The 23,576-nt window shown below is 36.6% G+C and overlaps 1 protein-coding gene across 1 annotated transcript in view; it reads left to right on the top strand.

Annotated features, from left to right (window-relative positions):
- GBE1 (1,4-alpha-glucan branching enzyme 1) overlaps nt 1–23,576 on the top strand; it is a 276,317-nt gene that overhangs the window by 234,694 nt on the left and 18,047 nt on the right. The window contains exons 13-14 of the mRNA XM_034657790.1: nt 9,388–9,572; nt 11,164–11,294. Of these exons, the coding sequence (XP_034513681.1) occupies nt 9,388–9,572; nt 11,164–11,294 (316 nt within the window). The remainder of the gene's footprint in view (nt 1–9,387; nt 9,573–11,163; nt 11,295–23,576) is intronic.

Below are 23,576 nucleotides of genomic sequence, written 5' to 3'. Positions count from 1 at the left end.
TTTAGAGAAACAAAACACACAAACCTGCTAATCAAAATGTTCAGCTAATAGAGCTGGGGCTTTTTTCATTAGTTGTATTGTCTCAAATTCCATCACTGTACCAGCTGGCTTCTTGTCAATTTATAGTTTGGACCTTTACATCAAACAGCAAAAAATTAATTACAGGAAAAGCAATCCCAATAGGAATTTTGTACCTAGAGGTTTTACGCAATTAACCAGACATGAATGGTGCAGTTTACAGAGGAAATAGAAAGGAGAGAAGGAACCTGGTAGAATTTTCTAGAATCATTAATTAACAATAGCAATGTTAGTTACTTGCTTCCCTGTTTTGGTTTTAAAGTTACTTATTAGCCAGAACTTTCTGTCTTCTCATTTCTGGAAGCAGCCAGTTCTGTTATTATAGTGAATGCAGTGAATCATGGCATGAACTATGAATTCTCTTACAAAATATCCCAGGTGACAGCTCAAGAAATTACTGTCTTCCCTTCATTTTGAAATAAGCAACATTTTATGTATTACATCAATGACCATAATCGTAATTTAACAAGCAGAAATATCATCCTTTGATGGTTAGTGCCAGGTTACTTGTAATGCATATTTTTTACTTGGAAGTATTGTTCCCAAATGTCACAGTCTTTGCCTCCATGTACTAGAGTTAGTTTAAATGTGACTTTTCTAAGCTTCTTATCTGTTGAATAAACCAGCCCAAGGTTTGAAAAATGCTTCCCTCAATTTAGGCTTTCACTTTTTTTTTTCTTTTTTATATAGCTTAGAAACTCTTACCTGTGATGCATTCTTCTAGTTACTAACATTCTAATACAGTGAGTGGTACTTACCCTTGTTAAGACTCAGGCTCCCAGAGAATGTGAAAGAAACCTCTCTCTCCCCTCAGAAAAACACACAGGTGAACATGCATACAGTGTTTCACATGAAATATCAGGAAATCACCAGCAATGCATGAGCTCCAAGTTACAAATGCCTGTTGGATTCATTGAGGAATATATACCTATATTATGTTTGCATATATACCTAATATTTGTATATGATTTAGAAATATATATACATAAATTTTTTATTTCGTTAAATTAAAATACTTATTCATATTATGTGTTTCTTATTCCAGCAAGTTATCGGTACTAAAACAAATCAATTACCCTTTTTGCCATCACCTGAATAAATTTAGATTTCGTATCCATCTTTATATAGTAGCCCTTAGTTATAAGCTTATTTGGGTGGCCATATTTCACTGTACCGTCTCAAGAGCTGCCACATCCCCTAAGTAATTTGTAGACCATAGCTGAGAAGAACATTCTTAACTTGTTTTAATGATAGTATTTTTCTTCATTAGGTTTGTGAGCTGTGAGCTAGTATAAGATACTAACAGGCATTTTCCAGTTTTCTCTGTTCAGTCTGAGAATGGTTCACTATTATTCCAAGGTCACTTTGAAAGTCTTTCTGTGATTTGCTTCCATTTATTTTATGCTTGTGTTTACAGTTTTGAACCAAATATGAAATTTAATGTTGCGTTTGTCTACATTAAACTTAATTTGCCCCTTGTCAGCTCATTTACAACAGAGATAACATTCAAAAGCCACCCTGTAGAATGTTTTGTCTGCAATCACTAATGTAATTTTTCTATCCATTTCTTTGTTGTATGCAACTTTCTATATCTTTCAGTTTAAAGGAAGCCTCTCCAGGAAAAGATTTTCAGAAAATCTAAATTAGTCTCTAATAGAGATTAATAAACGATTCTCTAATAGAATAGGGTCTTCATCATATCTTGAATTTTTTTAAGTAGCTCTTTTTTCTAACTTAGAAATTCAATTTATGTATAAATATGCTCACTGGAATGTTTTTTTTAAAGTAGTGATTTTGTACTCATAAAGGATAAATGAGGTGAAAGTTAAAATGCATAAAAAATCCTAAATTGAATTATGGCACCAAACATTCGTCCTGCTTTCATCTTTGTCTTTTATTTTTTTCCAGGTACGTAATTTGATCTCATCTAATAAGCTTTTTTATTAAATTTTTACTAATTTTTAGATATGCTATTAAAAAGATATATGTTTAAATTCGACGAGTCTTGGAGCACAATAAAATGAAATCTTAAAATTAAATGATGAAAAATGCTTTTAAAGTAGAATGTCAAACATATGCATTAAGGAATATAACTTTGTGTGTGTGCTGAACATTATTTCCAGTAACAATTTGTTAACTTGTGCCTGTGTCTTCAAATGATTAGTAGTGTTCAAAACTTGGGAAATGTTTTCTCTTAGAATCATATCTGCTTTTTACCTTCTCAACAGCTATTCTGCATTTTCAGTTTTCTTAGGGAAATATTAGACAAGTGTACGGAGATGGATTTATAAGATTGCTCATGTTTTTTAATACTAAAATAGTAGAAAAAGCCAAAATGACTAACATGAGGAAAATGGTTAAATAAAATTGCTTGTGCGCACATAAGGAAGTACCATCATGGGAAGAGATATATACTTGTTGACATGGAAAATGCTTATATTAAACTTGAAAATAGCATATAACTCTATTTTTGTTGAAAACAAGTTGTAGATAGATAGATGGTTAGATGGAGATATATATGGATATAGACATATAGTTATAGATATAAATGAAAATAAATAAAATATTTACCAAAAGGAAAACAGTGATGTCTTAGTCCACTTTAGCTGCTAAAACAAAATATCATGGGTCCAGGGGCTTATAATAAACAACAGAAATGTATTTCTCATGCTTTCTGGATTTTGGAAGCCTGAAGGCCAGGAAGGTTGGATGAGGGCCCTCTTCCCGTTCTCAGACTTCTAGTTGTATCCTCACCTTGTGGGAGGGCCTAGGGAGCTCTGTGGAGTCTTTTTATTTATAAGAACGTTAATCCGATTCAGGCTGGCTCCACCCTCGTGGTCTAAACATCTCCCAAAGGCCCCACCTCCTAATACCATCACATTGAGGATTAGGATTGCAATGTAGGACTTTTGGGGGTATAGTAACATTCAGACCATAGCGAGTGGTTATTTTATAAGATTTTAGATTGTGTGTGTGCATGCGCACGCGCATGTTTAAAAAAATGTATGTTACTTACATAATAAAAGAAATACTAAAATAATAGTAACTAATATTTATTGTCATGTACTATGTGTCTTGTACTTTCCTAAATAATTTGTATATCTTAACCTCATTGTAATTGTGCTACTCTTAAATATTTATTTATGATATAGATTATAAGGATGTGAATTTTCATTCTAGAATGTTAGAAATAAATGCTAATGTGATTTCACGTTGTATCCATTTTCAAATGGAATTCATGAACCCTTAAGGCTGTAGAGTGTGTGTGTGTGTGTGTGTGTGTGTGTGTGTGTGTGTGTGTTTCTGGGGAGCAGTTACTTAGCTTTTAATCAGATTATGAGATGGGTTCATACCACCCTCAGTAGTTTTGGTCAAACTCACCATTCAATTCTAAACTGATGAAAACTATACTTCCAAGGAGGAATACTAAGAGAGATACTAAACCATACAGTGGAGAATTTATATTTTCACCTTCTTAGTATACCTGAGACAGTTAGAAATGTTAGCAAGCAACAGAGGCTGTAACCTGAGACACATTTTCAAGAAGCGTGGGGAGAGATCAGGAGATGGGGGAGCCTCTAGTGTCAGTAGTATTCCGGCCAAAGGAGAACTCTGGTTTTAGAAGGTTCCTAAAATGTTAATTTTAAGTGGAATGTAATCAACTGTATACTATATGCCCTATAAGTATATATAGTATATGTGATAATAAATATACTATATAAATATATATGCTATATAAAGTATATGTAAAATATATATAGTATAAATAACCCTTGAGAGCTTGTTCAGAGGTTTTGCAGGATGAACATGTAGGAATAATGAAGAGATTGGAGAGGGGATTCCTTTTTTTTAAAATTTTTTTTATTATGTTAATCACCATACAGTACATCCCTGGTTTCTGATGTAAAGTTCGATGATTCATTAGTTGTGTAAAACACCCAGTGCACCATGCAATACATGCCGGGAGAGGGAGTTCCTAACATAGCAATCTGATTTGCCCCATCCCTGTGGGTGTCTTGTAGCAAAATTATTCTCTCATCCAATTCTGCCTTTCTAAAATAGTAGACAACTCAAAGGTCATTAGTACTGGGCTTAGGGAAATTGGTTTGTATTATTAAATATATAAATAAATGCATCAGTGCACAATTTCAGTACTTTAAAGAAAGGAATAAAGTTGTACCACAAAAACTAAGTCAAGAGGGGGCGCCTGGGTGGCACAGCGGTTACGCGTCTGCCTTCGGCTCAGGGCGTGATCCCGGCGTTATGGGATCGAGCCCCACATCAGGCTCCTCCGCTATGAGCCTGCTTCTTCCTCTCCCACTCCCCCCTGCTTGTGTTCCCTCTCTCGCTGGCTGTCTCTATCTCTGTCGAATAAGTAAATAAAATCTTAAAAAAAAAAAAAACTAAACCAAGAGGAGCCAGCTAACTAGTTGCCTGCTGAATTCATCCTGGTTACTTGTATGTCTGCTGCAGAGTAGAGCTGGTCAGTTCTGTCACTCTTGGTTTTAGCTTTATTATAGCTCTCGTCTATTGCCTGTTATGTAATTCTTTCCTGAACAACATCTGTAATAAGTGGACGTGTGTAACATAAAAGCTTCCGTACATTGAAAGCTGATAGCTGCCAGACCCTGTCCCCAGTGCCTCATTTACCATGTTTGAATCTTAAAAGAACTTTTATGAAACATATTATCCTATTTTACAGATGAGTAAACTGAGCACTGGAAAAATTAAATTGCCTAAACTCATAAGTGGCTCACTCAGATTAAAACCCAAGTCTCACTGTGTCCATGGGCATCATGTTGCATAACTGTCTTTTTCTTTGACATATAAAGAACTTTAAAATCTCTACTCTGTTCTCCTTCAGGGAGTGGCCTTTGGCCCTCCTGCTTTCGGTACAGGAAGGTTGATGAAAATGTAGATGCCTGCCTGGGACTTCCCCCAAAGGTAATGAGACAGGTTCCTCCTCCAGATGAACATTTTTAACAAGCTTTCTTGCAATGTATGTTTTCTCTGGAGCATTCCATAGATTGAAAAGCACAGCCCTACATTATTTCATTCCTATACCAAATGGGTGGTAAGATAGCAAGATCTGGGTTTCTGGATTTTTTGTGTGTGTTTGTTTGTAGCACTTGTCACTGACCATCCTTTTTGAAACTCTTCTTAGGCTTTGATATATTTTTTCTTGATGTCCGTCTTACTTTGCTAACCATTCTTCCTCAGTCTTTTCTAATTAATCTTCTGCCTGCAGTTCCTTAGGATGCTGTCCATGGGCCTTTGTCCTTTTGTGGATGTAACTACCGTCTCTTATTGAGGCCTTAACAAATTACTCTTGGGGCGCCTGGGTGGCATAGCGGTTAAGCGTCTGCCTTCTGCTCAGGGCGTGATCCCGGCGTTATGGGATCGAGCCCCACATCAGACTCGTCTGTTATGAGCCTGCTTCTTCCTCTCCCACTCCCCCTGCTTGTATTCCCTCTCTCACTGGCTGTCTCTGTCGAATAAATAAATAAAATCTTTAAAAAAAAAAAAACACACAAAAAACAAATTACTCTTGGTCCTCACCCCCCAGTTCTCCCCTGAATTTCAGTACCTTATTTTTATCAATGTTATTGTATATCCATGAATGCCTGTGTATTCTTCAGGTCTTAAATTTAGCATGCCAGAAAACTCATTATCTCCCTCCCACACACTTCCTCTGTCACCATTGTTCCCTAGTGTGGCTGATGCGGGCACTACTCAGTCACCTGGGCTTGAAACTTCAAAACTGCACTCAGAGTTCCCTTTTTTTTTTACAACCCGAATTCATCAGGCGGCATCATATCCTTTCTTTTCCTCCTCAGAAATGTCATTTGTTTTGTGTTTGTTTGTTTTTGTTTCAGTATAGTTGACACACAATGTTATATTAGTTTCAGGTGTACAACATAGTGATTGACAAATTTTACAATATGCAGTGCTCACCACAAGCTTAGCTACCATCTGTTATCATGCAACACTATTACAATATCATTAGCTTTGTTCCTTATGTTGTGCCTTTTATTCCTGTGATTTATTCATTCCGCAACTAGAAGCCTATAGCTCCCATTCCCTTCACCTATTTTGCCCATCCTGCCCCAGCAACCATCAGTTTATTCCCTGTATTTCTAAGTCTGCTTTTTGTTGTTTATTCATTGTTTTTTACATTCCACATATGAATGAAATCATATGGTATTTGTCTTTCTCAATTGGACTTGTTTCACTTAGCATAATACCCTCTAGATCTATCCATAATGTTGCAAGTGGTACAACCTCATCCTTTTATGGCTGCATAATATTCCTATTTTTTTTATGTGTGCACACACATACGTACATGCACCACATCTTCCTTATCCATTCATCCATCAGTGGACACTTAGGTTGCTTCCTTATCTTGGCTATTGTAAATAATGCTGCAGTAAGCATAGGGGAGCACATATCTTTTGGAATTAGTGTTTTTGTTTTCTTAGAATAAATACCCAGTACTGGAATTATTGGGTCATATAATAACTTTTAATTTTTAATTTTTTGAAGACCCTCCATACTGTTTTTTACAGTGGCTGTACCAATTTACATTCCCACCAGCAATGTACAAGAAATGCTATTTGAATCATTTTTTTCCTCATTCCTACTGCATCTTGTCATCTCTTACCTCATTCTTTCGATTCCTGGATAGCTTTTTTACTGTTTCACTATCTCCAATATCCAATGTCTTTTTCACACTGTAGAGGTATTTTAATAGTAAATGCGTTTGAACTTCTCATCCCCCTACTTAGAAAATAGCCTTTAGTTCCCTACTGCCCGCAGTGTAAGCTTCTAATTTTATGAGACCTCTCCTAATCTAATCTCATCTTGTCTGTCCCACCTCTTCTCCTCACCACTAACCCTATTTTATGGCTAAACCAAACTCCTCACTACATCTCACCTTCTCACTCCAATGCATCTGCACTTGTCATTCCATTAGTTTGGAGTCTCTGTCCATATATGAGAAGTTGGTCATTCTTTGCACTGTATTTCCATGGTATTTCTTTCTTTTTTTTTTTTTATAGATTTTATTTATTTATTTGACAGAGATAGAGACAGCCAGTGAGAGAAGGAACACAAGCAGGGGGAGTGGGAGAGGAAGAAGCAGGCTCATAGCGGAGGAGCCTGATGTGGGGCTCGATCCCGTAACGACGGGATCATGCCCTGAGCCGAAGGCAGACGCTTAACGGCTGTGCCACCCAGGTGCCCCCATGGTATTTATTTCTGACAATATGATGGAGTAGTAAGAGTCAGGGTGCTAAAGCCAGACTGTCTGGATTCATAGATCCCAGTACTTAAAAAATGTCTGTGACTCGTCTTCCTTACTTATAAACTTGGGATAATAATAATACCTCCTTTAGTGTTGTTGAAGATGGAAAGAATTAATTCATGTGCAGTGATGTGCCTGGTGCATCATAAGCAGACCCTAAGCATATGCTGCTGCCCCCACTTTGGTAATCATAATGACAATGATGTAACAAGGAATTGCTTATTGGTACTGCAGTCAACCTAGAGTTCATGGCCATACAAAAATAAAAGTATTGTGCTTATCGAAAGCCTAGATCCAGTTTGTAGGCTGCTATACTTTAGCCAACTCATGTCATTTCTAGTCTTTCTCTAAAGTTCTCCACTAGTTGAAATCTCACCAGTACTTAGACATGTAATTTCCCCCGGCTGGCAGTCCCTTCCTTAGCAGTAAAGACTGTGCTCCTCTACAATTCTGAAGGTACATGAGTTTGCCAGCTGAATGGCTGTTAGAGCAGACTGTGCCATGGGGTAGCCATGGGACAGGCTCCAGCCCTAAGCAGAACTCCTAGGCATGGCAGAGGGAAATTCAGTGTGTCACTTGACGGCATCCTAAAGTCAATATAGGCCCATAGAGTCAGAAATCTGGTTCCATCCTCTGTTACCTCGCAGGTAAAATTGTGTAGAATATTATATAGACTGAAATACTAGAACTCAGCAAAATGTTTGTAGATGCTTTAATTCTTATGAAGCTGCTGCAGACATATTTGTTTGGAGGCTACTTTTACTTTGATGGCTATGGCCCCCAAAATTTAAATGCAAATTCCAGTGTTTCTTAGCAGAGTTTACTGTTTAAAGCAACTCTACAATAAATAATTTTGAATTACATCCTACTTCACTAGTTTACTAGTTTTTCTTTATCAGAATATTACTACATTAGTTTCTTGAATGTAGGACATTCTTGTATCCGCCATAGTATTTCTGAGACAAAGGAGACATTCATGGCTTAGAAAATTGCAGCACCAAAGTGGCAAATGAAAGCAAATTTTGGAAAACAGTATTTAATTTTTAAGGGGGGAAAAACACAAGCTGTAAAGTAGAAATCCACCTTGGGGGAAACAATAAGAGCCCATCTATTAGACAATCAATATCTAAATTTAATTTTGAGAATGAAAAATATTAATGTGTTACTATTTTATTTGATTTTTCCAGTGTATTGAGTTTCTGGTTCTCATCATTACAATGATAAATAATATTTAAATGGTTCCAAATCAAGTGTCCAAGCTAAACACACATGCATGCATGTGCATGTGGACACGTTGAAATTAAAGATACACATCTAATGGTAACACGTAGATCTGAGAAAGAAATAAGGAAAATGAATACTAAGAGTGATGACTTGGGTTTCTATGGCACCTGAAGTTTAAAACGTACTTGCCTAATGTGTGGATGAGGTAGAAAGAACCTCATTAAAATCTTTGGATCTTAATGAAAACAACTAAATTTTAATGGTTGCTTTTGCACTTATTATCTGTGTGAGCTTGGGCAAAACTGTCCAAAGCTTTGGATTTCTCATCTGCGAGATGGATATAATGAAGAGCCCCACTGAGGATCAAAATATAATGTACATTCAAAGCCTTGGGAAATTGTAAAGCATTGTACAGATTACAGAAATGACAGAAATAGAGATTTGGGGAATTACTCAGAGATATTAGAGGTTGTTTCAGAGATGACAGAAGTATGATAGAGATAAGTGTTCTCAGTTTGTGCATGAGGAAAAGGAGGAGTGCGACAAGGGCTGTATGGCTTGGCTAGAACCAGACCCTGGAATTCGGAGTCCAGATGTGGTCACCACTCTTTGTGCTACACCGTGCTGTTTTTGAACGAAGGTTGTATATCATTCACAGGGCACAGCCATAGTAAATTATAACCTAAACTGATTTTAAGGACTTAACACTTATAATTTTTGAGTCACCTTAGCAAGAAATGCTAATATTACTGGGTGAAGCTTATATTTGTTTTTTAACACAGGTAATGAATTTGGGCATCCTGAATGGTTAGACTTCCCAAGAAAAGGAAATAATGAGAGTTATCATTATGCCAGAAGGCAGTTTCATTTAACTGACGATGACCTCCTTCGCTATAAGTTCCTAAATAACTTTGACAGGGATATGAATAAATTGGAAGAAAGATGTGGTTGGCTTTCAGCTCCACAGGTAAGCTCTTTATTCTAAATGTTATGTTTTAGTCACCAATGTTGTACATGCTTGGAATGGCAATCGATTTAAATCTATATGCGGATCTTTTAAACACCACTTTATTATTCAGTGTGTAGTGCCCTGGAACATACTTCAGGTTGTCAAAACATGTCACTGAAGTCTCTCCAATAGATAATGAAAATCTTAAACACAATGCCTTGCTTACTTTCCTGTTTAGTTTGTTGTTGGTTAAATTTAGTAATTTTTATTTCAATTGGTTAATATAAATGACAAAAGCTCGGCATGGAGTCCATTTTGGAAATTGCTGTGGAAACATCTTAATTGTTTTGACATTTTTCTTTATATAAATAATTTTGCTGTCATAAAGAGACTACTTTGACAACATGTAGATTTCTTTATTCCTTTTTTTCCCCCCTTTCCTTTACTGGTCTCTAACTTGTCATCTCAATAGATGCCATTATACCTGCATGCTGTTTTGTATTTTTCATGAGCCTGACTCTCCTCTGGAATTAAAGTCTCAGTTTTCAGTAAGTTTTAGAAAATGTAATTAACAGGTGCAAATTTTATACAGGCTTTTTTCCCTTGCAAAAATTAGCATATAGTATGTGTTACTTATAATCCATTAACTTTTTACTGGTGCTATTTGAAATTGCTGTTGATGTATTTTTACTTTGGTGTCTATGATTTTTTTTTTTAATGGTTGAACAAAGGTACTTATATATTCACCAAGATTGGCTACATGACACGAATGCCCTAATCACGTTTATTAGTAATGCAATTTCCAGAAGAGAGAGCAAAATGATGCTCCTTTTCAACAGGAACATTGTTGAATACCAAAAGGCACACTGTTTACTCTAGAGCCTTAGTTCACGTTGCTAAATTACTAAGAGTGGTGCTGCTGATATGCATGGAAATAAGTCCTTTCAAAACTGGAGCTGCAAGAGGGTGGTGTTGAAAAAGCAAAGACCTCTCACTGCCTACCCTAAAACATGGTATATGAAATGGAAGACTTTGTAGATATAATTTCTTTTCAGACCTTCTCTTTTATTAGAAAAAAAGATATATTGTAAAGAACATTAGGTTGCCATTGAATCTGACAAAGGTGTGCAATAATGTAAAGTTTTTAAGATAACTACAACTTCAGAAATCTCAATACAGTAACAATGTTACATTTTATTTTAAAACGTAATTTTATGTACCTTACTTCATTAACCTGGGGACTAAAAGTCTTAAAGAAAATTCACTTGTAAACGTCCAGTACACACACACACACACACACACTCCTTTATATATAACATAGGTACTGTGTTCTTAAAACTTAAGCCACAGTGCTAATCCTCTATGCTTTATTTGAAGTTGTCAATGACTACTGAGATTTTTATCCTCTTTAAGCCATTTTTGAGACTTTTGTTAGTGTAGAGTTTGATATGGCAAAATTGCAACATGTTCAAAAAATATGATATGTTTTCATTTGTTGGCTCAATAACTAAGAAATCTATTGATAAAGGCAAAACAATTTTTTAATAAATAATTTGCTTATAGCAGCATCTATCATGTAATAATGTAATATATGTGTTAATTCTTGCAGGCCCATGTGAGTGAAAAGCATGAAGCCAATAAGATCATCGCTTTTGAGAGAGCAGGTCTTCTTTTTATTTTCAACTTTCATCCAAGTAAGAGCTACACTGATTACCGAGTTGGAACGACGCTCCTGGGAAAATATCCTTTTTGTTGCTGGTGAATGTAACTGTCTGCATTCCATTATTTATTACATCATAGAGAATAAGAAAGACAAATGCAGATATTGGTGACAGTAGCTCTCAGTTACTCTTTTGAAAAATGAGGGACTTGAAATAGTTGATTGGTAAATCTTTGCTCTGTTTGGTTATACTGAATCAATCCTCAGCTTCATTCTGGTTCTAAAATGATTCTGAACATTTTTTTTAATGACATTTTGATCCAATATGCAATTCAGGAGACGATCGTAGTTTTTCTTTATGAAAAGATTTTGTAAGTCGCCTTTAAGAATTGTCTCTTTTCCCTTTCTCCACGGAGAAAGAAGGCAAGAGCTATAGAGACAGCTTCCTTCCCTTTTCTTTCCTGTCTCCTCAAATGCTGGACATGGCTCATTTCTGAAGGCCTGAACTGGTAAGGAATTAGGGCACAGGAGTGTGAGCCAAGGAAATGACAGGGAGAATGTTTTCGAAATTCTATATATTCTTTTACTCATTCGTGTATTTGTTGAGCACCTATGTATTGAACACCAGTGCGCCAGCCCTGTGCTGGGTGCTATAAATATAGGAATTCTCCTGGCAGATGTAGTCACTGCCCTTGTGGACCTTTTAAACTAGTGAAGAAGAAAAACATTAGTAATTGTAAGTTTGGTCATTGTTGCAAAAGAAAAAGTGCAGTATATTTTAAGAAGATTATGACTTACCAGATTTGTGAAAAAAAAAAAACAAATTCAGGACCTAGCAACAACCCAACACAGATTTTTAAGCAGACCATATCAATGATCTTCTTGTCCCCTGAAGCCCTCACAATGATCAGCGTCTGCCAGCTGAACAAGGTGCCCGATGCCAACATGAAGGCTGACGTGTCAGGGTATCTCTAGCTACAGTAAAAGAAACCTCCTGTTCACTGGTCAAACAGTAAGGAAGATGTATTTTGCCACACACTCAAAAGGTAGGGTGAGCCCAGCACTGTGACAATATCATCAAGTTCCCTGGTTCATTCTGTCTTTCTGCTTTCAACTCTCGGGGTGCCACCAACACCCAAAGGATGGCACCTGCCATCGCTGCAAGACAACAGCCATGGTTGCAGAGGTTACACCTTCAGACGCAGCAAAAGGCAAAGAGACCTTTTTTCTCTTTTTAAGAATGAAGTCACTTTAGCAAATTTTCTTTCATCTTCTGTTGACCAGAATTCAGTCACACATCCCCAAGGAAATGTTTAGGAAGGAGAAGTGTATTGCCATGATTGGCTGAATCAAGGGAATTACCCTGGAGTTTCCAAGAAGTGGAAAGTGGACTCAGGAAGTGGACTCCTTCCTTGGGGAAGCAGTTTCCCAGACAGACTGTTTCTCCAACAGTAAAGAAGAAAGGGCCAGTGCTGTCTAGTTAAGCAGCCTGCGGCACCTACCCCTACCCTGTGCTACTCAGTGAGTGTGGTGACAGATCACAGTTCCACGTGCCATCAGAGCAATTAGGAGAGATGGCTGTAGCTATAACTAATAGCCCCAGTGTGCCCCAGTTGACATACAGAATGTTCCATCAGGGGGTGCCTGGGTGGCTCAGATGGTTAAGTGCCTGCCTTTGGCTCAGGTCATGATCCCAGGGTCCTGGGATCGAGCCCCACATCGGGCTCCCTGCTCAGCAGGGAGCCTGCTTCTCCCTCTCCCTCTACTGTTCCCCCTACTTGTGCTCTCTCACTCTGTCAAATAAATATATAAAATCTTAAAAAAAAAAAAATGCTCCATCAGTGTGATGGGATTGCCTGCACTAAAGAGTTGCACTGTTCCAGGAAGCAAATGTACCCACCAGTTTTATAAAAAAATGCAAATAAATGCTAGATGTTTAGTAACTCATACATGACCCCTTTCAGTTCCGAACTGCTTGAGGTAATGCCCCTAGACACTCCCCATGTACCTGAAAATGTAATATAATCAATATGCAATCAAAATTATAATTTTTGATAAACCAAAATACTTTTACAGTATACTTGGGAACCACTGTAGTCTTTGTTAAGCATTGTCCTTGACTCTAAGCCAGTAGGAGAGAAGAGATGTATAAAACCAAACTAGAATATAAGGCATAATGCAATAAATGGGAAGGGGACAGGAATGTTCCATGGGAGAACAGGAGAGAAGTAAAAGAAAAAAATAAAGAGAGAGAGAAATTGATTGATGGAGTGATTGATTTAAGGAAAAGACCTATAAGCCTGGACTTTGAGAAATGGATAAGATCATACTAGACAAAATTGAGGAGGGCCATCTCAGCTGTTGGAGAGCATAGAACATTCTTAGATAATGAATAGCACAATGTATTAATTGGAGAATGATGACCCTAAAAAGGAATAAGAGATAAAGCTGAAAAGATAGATTGAGATTGCACAATAGAAGATTTCAATGCTATATTAATTAGTTTAGACTTTTTTCCATAGTTCTATATTGAGTCATTGAAGGTTTCTGAGTTAGGGATCTACCTGATAAGAATGTATGCTTTAGGAAAAGTTCTCATGGACCCAGTGTATAGGAAGGCTTTCTTGAGGAAAGAGATGGGAATACAGATATTAATTATGAGAAATTACAGTACATGTAGGAGATAATTAGTGCATAAGCCAAAGAAATGACAATAGGATAGAAAGAGGTATATGAGCATCTTCGTAGAGTGAGATAACTCAGCAATTGTTTGGACTTGGATGGAGAAGAGAAAATATAAGGTTTCATTTTGAACAAGGGGAAGAATGATAGTGGTGATATTACTTAGGATACCAAAGCAAGAAAGCAAGGAGGAATAACCAGTTAGGGGAATAGAAAATATAAGTTTGGGGTGCCTGGCTGGCTCACTTGGTAGAGCGTGTGACTCTTGATCTCGAGGTTGTGAGTTCAAGCCCCATGTTGGGTATAAAACTTAATTTAAAAAAAAATATATATATATATACACACACATATATGTATATATACGTATGTGTGTGTATATATATAAAGAAAATATGTTTAATTTAGGATTTTGATAAATGTAAATACATAGAATTTCAATGGTAATGTTTAGAAGAAAAATCTTGATTCAAGCTACGTTGATCTCATGTGTAACTATGTAATCTATGTAACTCGAACAAATATAATTAAGTGAAAACATAAATAATAGCATATTTTATGAGGTATAGAATCTACCCAAAAGTTAATTTTATTTAATGGTATAATATTACACTGTACATGAAAGTCTAGTTTGGTTTTTTTGTGTTTTGTTTTGTTTCTCTAAAGTGCTCTCTACACTAAACACGAGGCTTGAACTCATGACCCTGAGATCAAGAGTTAGATGCTCTTACTGACTGAGCCAGCCAGGTGCCCCTCTAGTTTGGTTTTGATAAAACCTTCACACAAATTGAGTCTTCTGAAATTTAGTGATTTATCTAGATGTCTGTAGGCATCTTTTATACAGAAATTCTCTATATTAAACATTGAGTACTGTACGTTAGTGACCCCTTTCAGAAACTACTCGTTGAAAGCTCTAATGATGTAGACACCTGGGAAAATTGGGCCATATCTTCATATACGTAAAACTTGAGCCTTGATCATCTATTGAATCTCTAGGAAAACCTCGAAGAAAATAAGAAAATATTTTTGGTTCTTTTCCTGCAGGGATTTTGTTTTCTACAGATTTGTGCCCACTTAGACCTTATTTACTCTTGCCATCTTTCTCATTCTTGTCTTTCTGTCAGCAAGCTGTAACTAACTCCCATATGTTACTGCTTCCTCTGAGGACATTTGCATTTTAATCATGATCTCTTTGAAAACTCAAGAAATATGCAAGACCTCATGGACTTGTTATCTAATGTAATAATTGTTTTATAACAAAGTATGTTTTTTTTTTATTTTGTTTTTTGAGGGGAGGGGAATAGGAGAGGATCTCCAGCATACCTTAAACCATACCTAATTAGCTACAGGTTCATAATACCAGCTTTAACTCCTATATTGATCTTAAAACCTTTTGGATTTTGTGATGTTCTATACTCCAGAGACCCAATTCAGCGCAGAAATACCATATATAAGTTCCTCCACACATCGTAGCTAACCATCAGTAGAGCACATTCCCATCCTAGAAATCTCACTATTTCACAAGGTTTTTTTAGATATTGCCTTAAATGTATGAAAATAAATGCATTAATTCTGTACTCTGGCCCCAACGCCTGTTCTACAAGCCGCCACTCAAGTCACAAGGGCATTTAACATGCTCCTCACAGTACTTCCCACTCCCTGGTCTTCCCTCTTCCAGACCAGATGCCTCTGGTTTCTTCAACAGATTCTCATACTTTCCAGACCTCTTACCAGTGCATCTCCCTCATCAAAATGCACTCGGCATAGTGCACATCCCTCTTACATCATGTCTCCAGAACTAACAGCACAATATTCCATATAGAGTCCAGCAGGTATGATGTACAGTACCCCATTACCTCCCTTTATCTTGATACTACTCTCTTTATTAATATAGTCAAAGGGAAACTAGCTTTTCTGGCAACCATCACATTTTTCACTCATATTGTGTTTGCAACCAAATAAAAGTCTTTGGTTTTTCTTGATGTGTAGTAGTATGATGTCACATAGCTCTCTTATTCTTTTTTTTTTAAGATTTTATGTGTTTATTTGTCAGAGAGACAGAGAGAGAGCAGAAACGGGGAGCGGCAGGCAGAGGGAGAAGCCCTGACATGAGGCTTGATCACAGGACCCAGGGATCATGACCTGAGCCAAAGGCAGATGCTTAACTGACTGAGCCACCCAAGTGATCTTTTCACCTAATAACTTTAACCTAAAATCCCAAATTTAACATGGAACATGAAAAAGTATATGTATTGTTTTTTGCCTCTAACCTGTTAATGGGGAAGACAACAGTTCTCTGTTACTATTATGACTATATCATCTTCCATAAGCAGCAGATACATCTGTGCTTTCTTTTGGCTCTTATTGTTCCAAGCTTAGCTTTAAGGGCTCTTTTTATTATCCCTAACATTTTACAAGTCTCATTTCTTTTGGGTCTTTCATCTTTCTGACTTTATTCTTATACCTTTACACAACACTGTGGCTCAGCATTATAGAATCATTTCAGAGAGGGAAAGTACAAAAAATTAGGATTTCTATGCTGTATTTTCTGACTTTGCCAAAGTGTTCTGTGCCATTGGTATTTCCAACTACTGAGCCAGTGAATTGAATACAGATTTTTCTGTGAAGAATCCACAGTGGCAAGATTGGATATATTAATCAAGTTAAGAAATTCATCAAATTTTTAATTCCCTGGAGAGCAGGATTTGGTGCCAGAACAAATTTAAAGTTTCTAAAGAAGTCACTTGAACTTCTTCTGTCACTATGAAATATAAACCTGTGAACAGGTAACATGTCTGAATTCTTGAGCAGTTTTTGAACCTGTATATCCTGTATATCAAATAGCAAGACGTCAACTTTCACTCAAATCTGTGGAGAATAGGTGGTGACTGTCTTCCCAAGAAACTGTTGTAAGGTGAACTATTTTGGGGATCATGACAGGCAAAGTAGAAGAAACACTCCAGTGTTTAGAGTAACTATCACTTCAAAATAACATGATATATTTTGGAAAGCTAAAAGAGAAGTCTGATTTGCATCACTAAGGTTTGGGAATGTGGCCTTAATGGTGACTGCTAAAAGACATAACATTGTTTCTGCAACAAGAATCTATAGCCATATTCTAGAAAATTAAACACACACACACACAGCAAAAACCTTATATACTGTCTCACGTTGGTCTTTTTAGCTGCTAATCTTCAGCGTAATAACCACCAACATTCTTTAATTAGTAAATAGCACTGTGGGTGATGCAGAGCTCAGATCTAAACATACTAGACAGGTAGGCAGATCATACATTTCATACCTAGGAAAATAAAACACACTTTCTTAATGTGTTATATTTGCCTATCATTTCACATTGTTTAGCTGTAGAGAAAGAAAAAAACATAATGCCCTTCATATTATCGGAATCATTACTGTCTTTCTTTCATTACATTACTTCACTTAGAACAATATCAAATCAGCATTGAATCAAAAGGAAAACTGCTAAGCTCCAAGGACAAACCGTTCTTTCTAATCCATTTTGAAGAACATAAATGATGATACCCTATTTTGAGTGATGTCAAGGAAAGTGGGTGTTGGGGACCTCTTTTTGAGGACCTTCTGTTTGCTGGCCATTTTTAATAAGTATCTAGTTCCATAATCCCAGCAGCCCTATAAGGTAGGTTGTGTTAGTCTCATGGGGCAGGTCAGTAAACCAAGGCCTTTAAGTCACTCCCTAACTTCCCTCCAGCACACAGCTGTAAAGGTTGAGCAGCGTACTGCAAAGCCACTGGGCTGCCGTTTTCTGTTCATGGCTGCCTATGTGTGGTTGGTGGTGGTAGCAATGGTGGCATGGCCAATGGTGACTTATTTCTGTTATGCTCAAAATAACTTACGTATAGTCCTGGGGCAGTAGGTAGCATAAGTAAATAAACCTGTACATGCCGTATGTCAAATACACAAATTGATGGCACAGGCAGCTTCTCTCTCTTCAACTAACTGCCTTCGTGCCTCATTGGTAAGGTGTGCGTCTTGGTATTTATGGATTCACACTGTTCTGAGAGCGTAAACAACACTAAAATCAAATGTTTTTAAATTATTTGTCACCATGCTGAGATGGGGGTGGAAATAATAGTGTAATAGCAGCCCCCTTTCCAAATGGCGTTTCAAACTGTTACAATACCGAAATGTTGAAAGAGGAGAGTGATCATAAAGGATGCCTTGTGAAAAATATGTGAATCCCAGCCAAAAATATTTAAAGCTAAGGGAACAGATGAGTAAATAGTTGAATTTGACCTGAGATCTTTGAAATATTTTCATTAAACTGCCTCAAGATGTACTTTTTAAAATGTAAATTCAGACTCTGACATTTGCAACCTGTACACAGAGTTTCTAATGAGCAAATAAGGTCACTTGGATGATTCACTGGAGTATGATCGCTGAAGGCAGAGATGTTGCTGTGAGTTGCTTAGTTTACAGAAGCCTTTGAAGCATGGTTATGTAACACTCTGTGTTTATTAGAATCTGTGCTTCATGCAACAAATAAAAACAAAGGGCTTAATTTAGGATGAGCTAAATGCCACATTCTATCAAGAATTTATATATAAAGGTTAATTTCTTGACCAAAAAAAAAAAAATAGAGTATCTAAACTTTCTAATTTTCCAGGTTATGTATGTTTTAGTTAATAAAAAAAAAAGCTTAAAAAAATACAAGNAATCTGTGCTTCATGCAACAAATAAAAACAAAGGGCTTAATTTAGGATGAGCTAAATGCCACATTCTATCAAGAATTTATATATAAAGGTTAATTTCTTGACCAAAAAAAAAAAAATAGAGTATCTAAACTTTCTAATTTTCCAGGTTATGTATGTTTTAGTTAATAAAAAAAAAAGCTTAAAAAAAATACAAGGTTGTCTCATAAAAGATCTACAACAATCACTTTGAACAGATGCAAGCATGTTTCTTTTCCTTGCGTGTGTATGTGTGAGTGTGTATGTGTGCTTTTACTCTGTGCTACAATTTAATGATCTATTCTTTATGTGAATGGAGATGATCCTACTAACAATTTCATATCAATATAGGTCCTACTTTTGTTTTTATAGCTTCAAAAAGGACATGCCTTCATTGCCAGGTTAGCCCTCTTTAGTTTCAAGATGACAGTAATACAATTAAACATTATCTAGAGGTCTTTTTGACCATTTTTTATTGTTAAACATTGTGCAACGATCCCTGTGATTTAATGGTAATGACAGATGTGTATCCCCACCTCCATTGGTAGTAAAGAGCCTATGATTTAGCATCATTTTTCTACCCAGGAATTTAAGATGAATCACAAAATAAGAAAAATAAATTGCATGATTAAAATATTGCAACTGCTATAACAGTTTTAGATTAGCTCAATATATATTCATAAGACTATAGGCAGTAATGAATAATGAGCAGGCTTTAAAACACAAATAGTTTTAGGTGGGGTTTTTTCCTTTTTTTTTTTTTCTGAAATATCTGAGTCCTATTTCTGGGTCCGTGTTCTGAGATATTCAAAGCATTTCTGGGTTTTTTTTTCCTTCATAGCTCAGTGTATAGTCTCCTAGGTTCCAGAAATTCATCTAACAATAGCTCAGTCAAGATTTCTGTCTATTTCTTGTCCTTCTATGGGAAAAAAGAAATCAGAATCATTGTAACCATTGAAAACAATAGACACTTGTGTAACAATTGTATCACTGACAAGGGAAAAAAACATTTGTGCCGAGGTTGATTATTTTTACCAATTTGTAAAAAGAGGTACTAGTATGTGGAAATTGACTCTGAGGTACTTGTAAGACTAAGAATCTTAATCTGCCCATTAGAAATTAGATCTTTAGTTAAAATGTGTTAGTTACTCACACATAAAGCTAAATTTCTGTTGGATGGATGATGGTAAATGGAAGGCTGGGCAGTCAGAAGTGGATGGATGGACGGGTGAGTGTTGGGTAGATGAATGGAAAAACAGACGGATGGATGAGGTGGGTAGACAGAGGATACAGCTACCTAATGGCCAGAGAATCCCTGGGGTTGTTTAAAATTAAATAATCAAAGTACAGAGATTACTAGAATTTATTGTTTTTCCCTTTAAATAGGTATTTAATTAAATGGTAGAAAGGAAAAATTGATAAAATATTATCAATAAGATGCATCACGATTTTGTACAACTCAAAGTTAATACAATAAAATGTATTGTCAGAATACTTGCTGAACAGACTTTCGTAATAAGATTTACCATCCATTACAAACTTATTAGATGCCCTCCAGTTGGCGAGCACTTTACACTTATTATCTCATTTAGTAAACCTTTTCCTTTCCTAGCAAACCGTATTGCAAATATGGAAGAAGAAAATCTACAATGAAAACGTTGGCCTGAAAAATTCCATATCTAACCTTTCTTTTAAAATAGTCCTTTGTTGGGCACCTGGGTGGCACAGTCAGTTAAGCATCTGCCTTCAGCTTGGGTCATGATCTCAGGGTCCTGGGATTGAGCCCCACATTGGGCTCCATGCTCAGTGGGGAGTCTGCTTCTCCCTGTCCCTCTGCCCCTCAACCCCGCTCCTGCTCTTTCTCTCTCTAATAAATAAATAACATCTTAATAAATAAATAAATAATATAGTCCTTTATTTAATCAGTCCAAAACTGATTAAATCATTCTCTGCTATTTAAAATATTATATAATTGTATCCATCACCTTTCTTTATACCCGATGCCCGTGGTCTTTAAATAGAGCATTCTGTGTCTACAATAAATTTCTAATATTGAATGTTAAATTACTTTTTCCTTCTGGATCTCAGTAGAAATTAGCCTTTTATTTTTTTCAGTAAGTATCTCCTGCCTGCCTAAAAGCTGTTTAGATCTTCTATAACTGAGGTGTTTTCATTTTCATCATTTTCTGTTAAGCTATTCTGACTCCGAATCTCACAAGGCCAAAGTGAATAGTCGCTGTTTCATTTATGTGTGAAAATAGTACCTGAATACTCCAGAAGAGTCTTAAAATGAAGCCATGATATAATTACTGGTTCACTATAATTATTTACGGGCTCCCGAGAATGTGTGGATGCTGCAACCAAAGGAAGAGTTTATTTCTCCAGAGAAAAGTGGAAAAAGTAGAGCTATGAACACTCTGTTCTTGGAAACAGTGGCTTCAGTTATAACCATGTGTAAAAATCATTTCTAATTCTATTAATGTCATGTTTCTTGGCCTAATGGTGGAAAAATAACCTAATTAATTCCTATTATGTCTGTGAAGTTTATTTGTGAAATTAATTGATTCTTTTTGGTTGCTATATGGTATTCATTGTTGAATTAGGAAAGTATTCTTTAAATGTTATTGAGAAAAATTATTTAATTAATGTATAACTTAATGAAATGCAATCATATTAGATTTTACTGGCACACAATAAGTGTTTCATTACAGGAACATTAAAACAGAAAATTATTTTGTCTGTAAAATTATAAACATTACTGTAATTTTTTCTCCATCCGTTTCTATTTAGAGACAGTCCATTATTTTCACGTTAGTACCTTCCCTTTCAACACTCTTCCTTTCTTTCCAGCTAAGGAAAACAAGTAAAATAAGTTTCTCTGATGGTAGCATTCTTTTCGGATTCTGAAACATTATTTTCTTCAGTTTGTTGTCTTACTCTTAACATTTTTGTCTCCCGAAGGCTGACTAGTTCTAAGTGTTTCCCGTTCTTATATGCGTAAATGTAGAGAAATTTGGTTCTTATTATTGGGATAGTGGCTAAAAGCATGGGCTCTTCAGATGGAGAAAGACTGTGTAAGGGTTCAAGTTCTCTCTCTCTCACTTACTTGTGTTATAAAAGTAACCTCACTGTTTCTTAGTTTCCTCATCCTTAAAACACCTGCTTGTAGAGTAACTGTCAAAATTAAATGAGTTAATGCATATGGAAGGCCTAGCAACAGCTCAGGCTGTAGCTCAGGGAGTGTCACCTGCTGTGCTCTTCATTACTGGCATCCTCGTTGCTCTAAAAATGCCTTAGAAATTTGATAATAAAAGGAAGAGAAGAAAGGATGGGAGGAGTAGGTACTAATCCCCTTACGTACATGCTCTGGTCCTACTTTGTTCCTTTCCTAGTCCCCGGTTCACCACCACAAGGTTGTTTCTGTCCTGTCACAGTCTTGGAATTAAGTCTCTGCTCCTGGCTAAATCCTTTCCACACTCTGGCATTACGGCTCACCTTTCTTCCTCACCCCCTTGCTCCGTATGCTGCAGCACTAGCGTGAGTTCCCTCTCACCTGCACCCACGCTGTCCTATCTTTTCCCCTCAGGTCCAAATCCAGTTATTTATTGTTTCCTTCCTTGCACTCCCCTCTTGAAGAACTCACACATGCTCGTAGCTTCAACCCTGTGAAGATGGTCCCTAATTGTCCCTCCTATGTCCATGTGTGACCTAGTCACTGACTGATTTTGTGATATTTAATGACCGTTAGGAAATACCCAGCAGCATGGAATCATGGGTTTTTGAGAGGTAGCAGAACTCCAGCATGACCTGGTTCAGCCCATTGAAATTAGATAAAATCATTTGGGTTAGAAGATATATTTTAGGGAATGGTTTCCAAATTAGTATTGAAAATCAAGTCTGCATAACACTTCACAGTGTGTGAATGCTTTTATTTACATTGACTCCCCCTATCTTCACATCATCTTAGTGACATGGATCAGGCAAGTATTCTTATCCTCAGCTTCAGTATGAGCACTAGAAAGATTTATAACTTTCACAAGAGCATATTCCTAGTAAGTGAATAAATGTAATTTAAATCTACCTCCCCTAATTTCAACACAGTTTTTCATGTAAGCACCAGATAATTCACTTTTTTGTTGCCCTGTTGAAATGCCATTAAAGTAGGTAAAGCATGTCTCACTAATTATTTATAATTTTATGTTTCCTTTGCATTTCTTTGTAGAAGTTAATGGTGCCTCTGACTAAATGTCATTTCTCTGCAGTGTTATACTGTCCTAGTTTCTAACACACTTATAAACACAGATCAGTCTAAATGGTATATTTTTTGAACAAATATACTCATTTTAAAAATAAACTTTCTGGGGGCACCTGGGTTGCTCAGTCAGTTAAGCAGCTGACTCTTGACTTCGGCTCAGGTCATGATCTCAGGCTCATGAGACAGAGTATTGGGCTCCCTGCTGGGCATGGCACCTGCTTAAGATTTTCTCTCTCTCTCCCCTGCCCCTCCCCCTCAGTCTTGTGCACTCACTCTCTCTGTCTCCCTCTCATAGACAAATAAAGACACAAACAGGTTTTTTAAGGATAAAGTAGCTTTTTAAGGAAAAAGATGACTACTCAAATTTTTTATTAAACCAGGATATAAACCTAAGTATATTTCAGCTTCAAGTGCTGACTGGGAAAGTGTAGATCCTGAAGGATATTAGAGGATAAAGGGTTTGGGGACTAAACATCCCATAAAACAGAGGAAAGAACACTTTACAAAGTGGTGAGATGAGAGTTCTGCTTTCATCAGCTTTCTTGATAAGCTGTTGTGCCTGTTCCTCCCTGAGCCGTGGAACTTACCGCCTGGATGCTGGTTCCATTTACCAGTGTAGACTTACAGCACGGGAGTTCTGATCTGTTTTAGCCACACATAATAGATAGAGTCTTGGACAGATCTGGGGAGATGAGCCTCCATGTAGATTAATATTGGAA

Source organism: Ailuropoda melanoleuca, chromosome 1 (genome assembly GCF_002007445.2).
Source record: "Ailuropoda melanoleuca isolate Jingjing chromosome 1, ASM200744v2, whole genome shotgun sequence".
In the NCBI taxonomy this organism is placed as follows: domain Eukaryota; kingdom Metazoa; phylum Chordata; class Mammalia; order Carnivora; family Ursidae; genus Ailuropoda; species Ailuropoda melanoleuca.
Note: the sequence above shows the minus strand (reverse complement) of the source record. Positions and strands in the feature narration are given on the sequence as shown.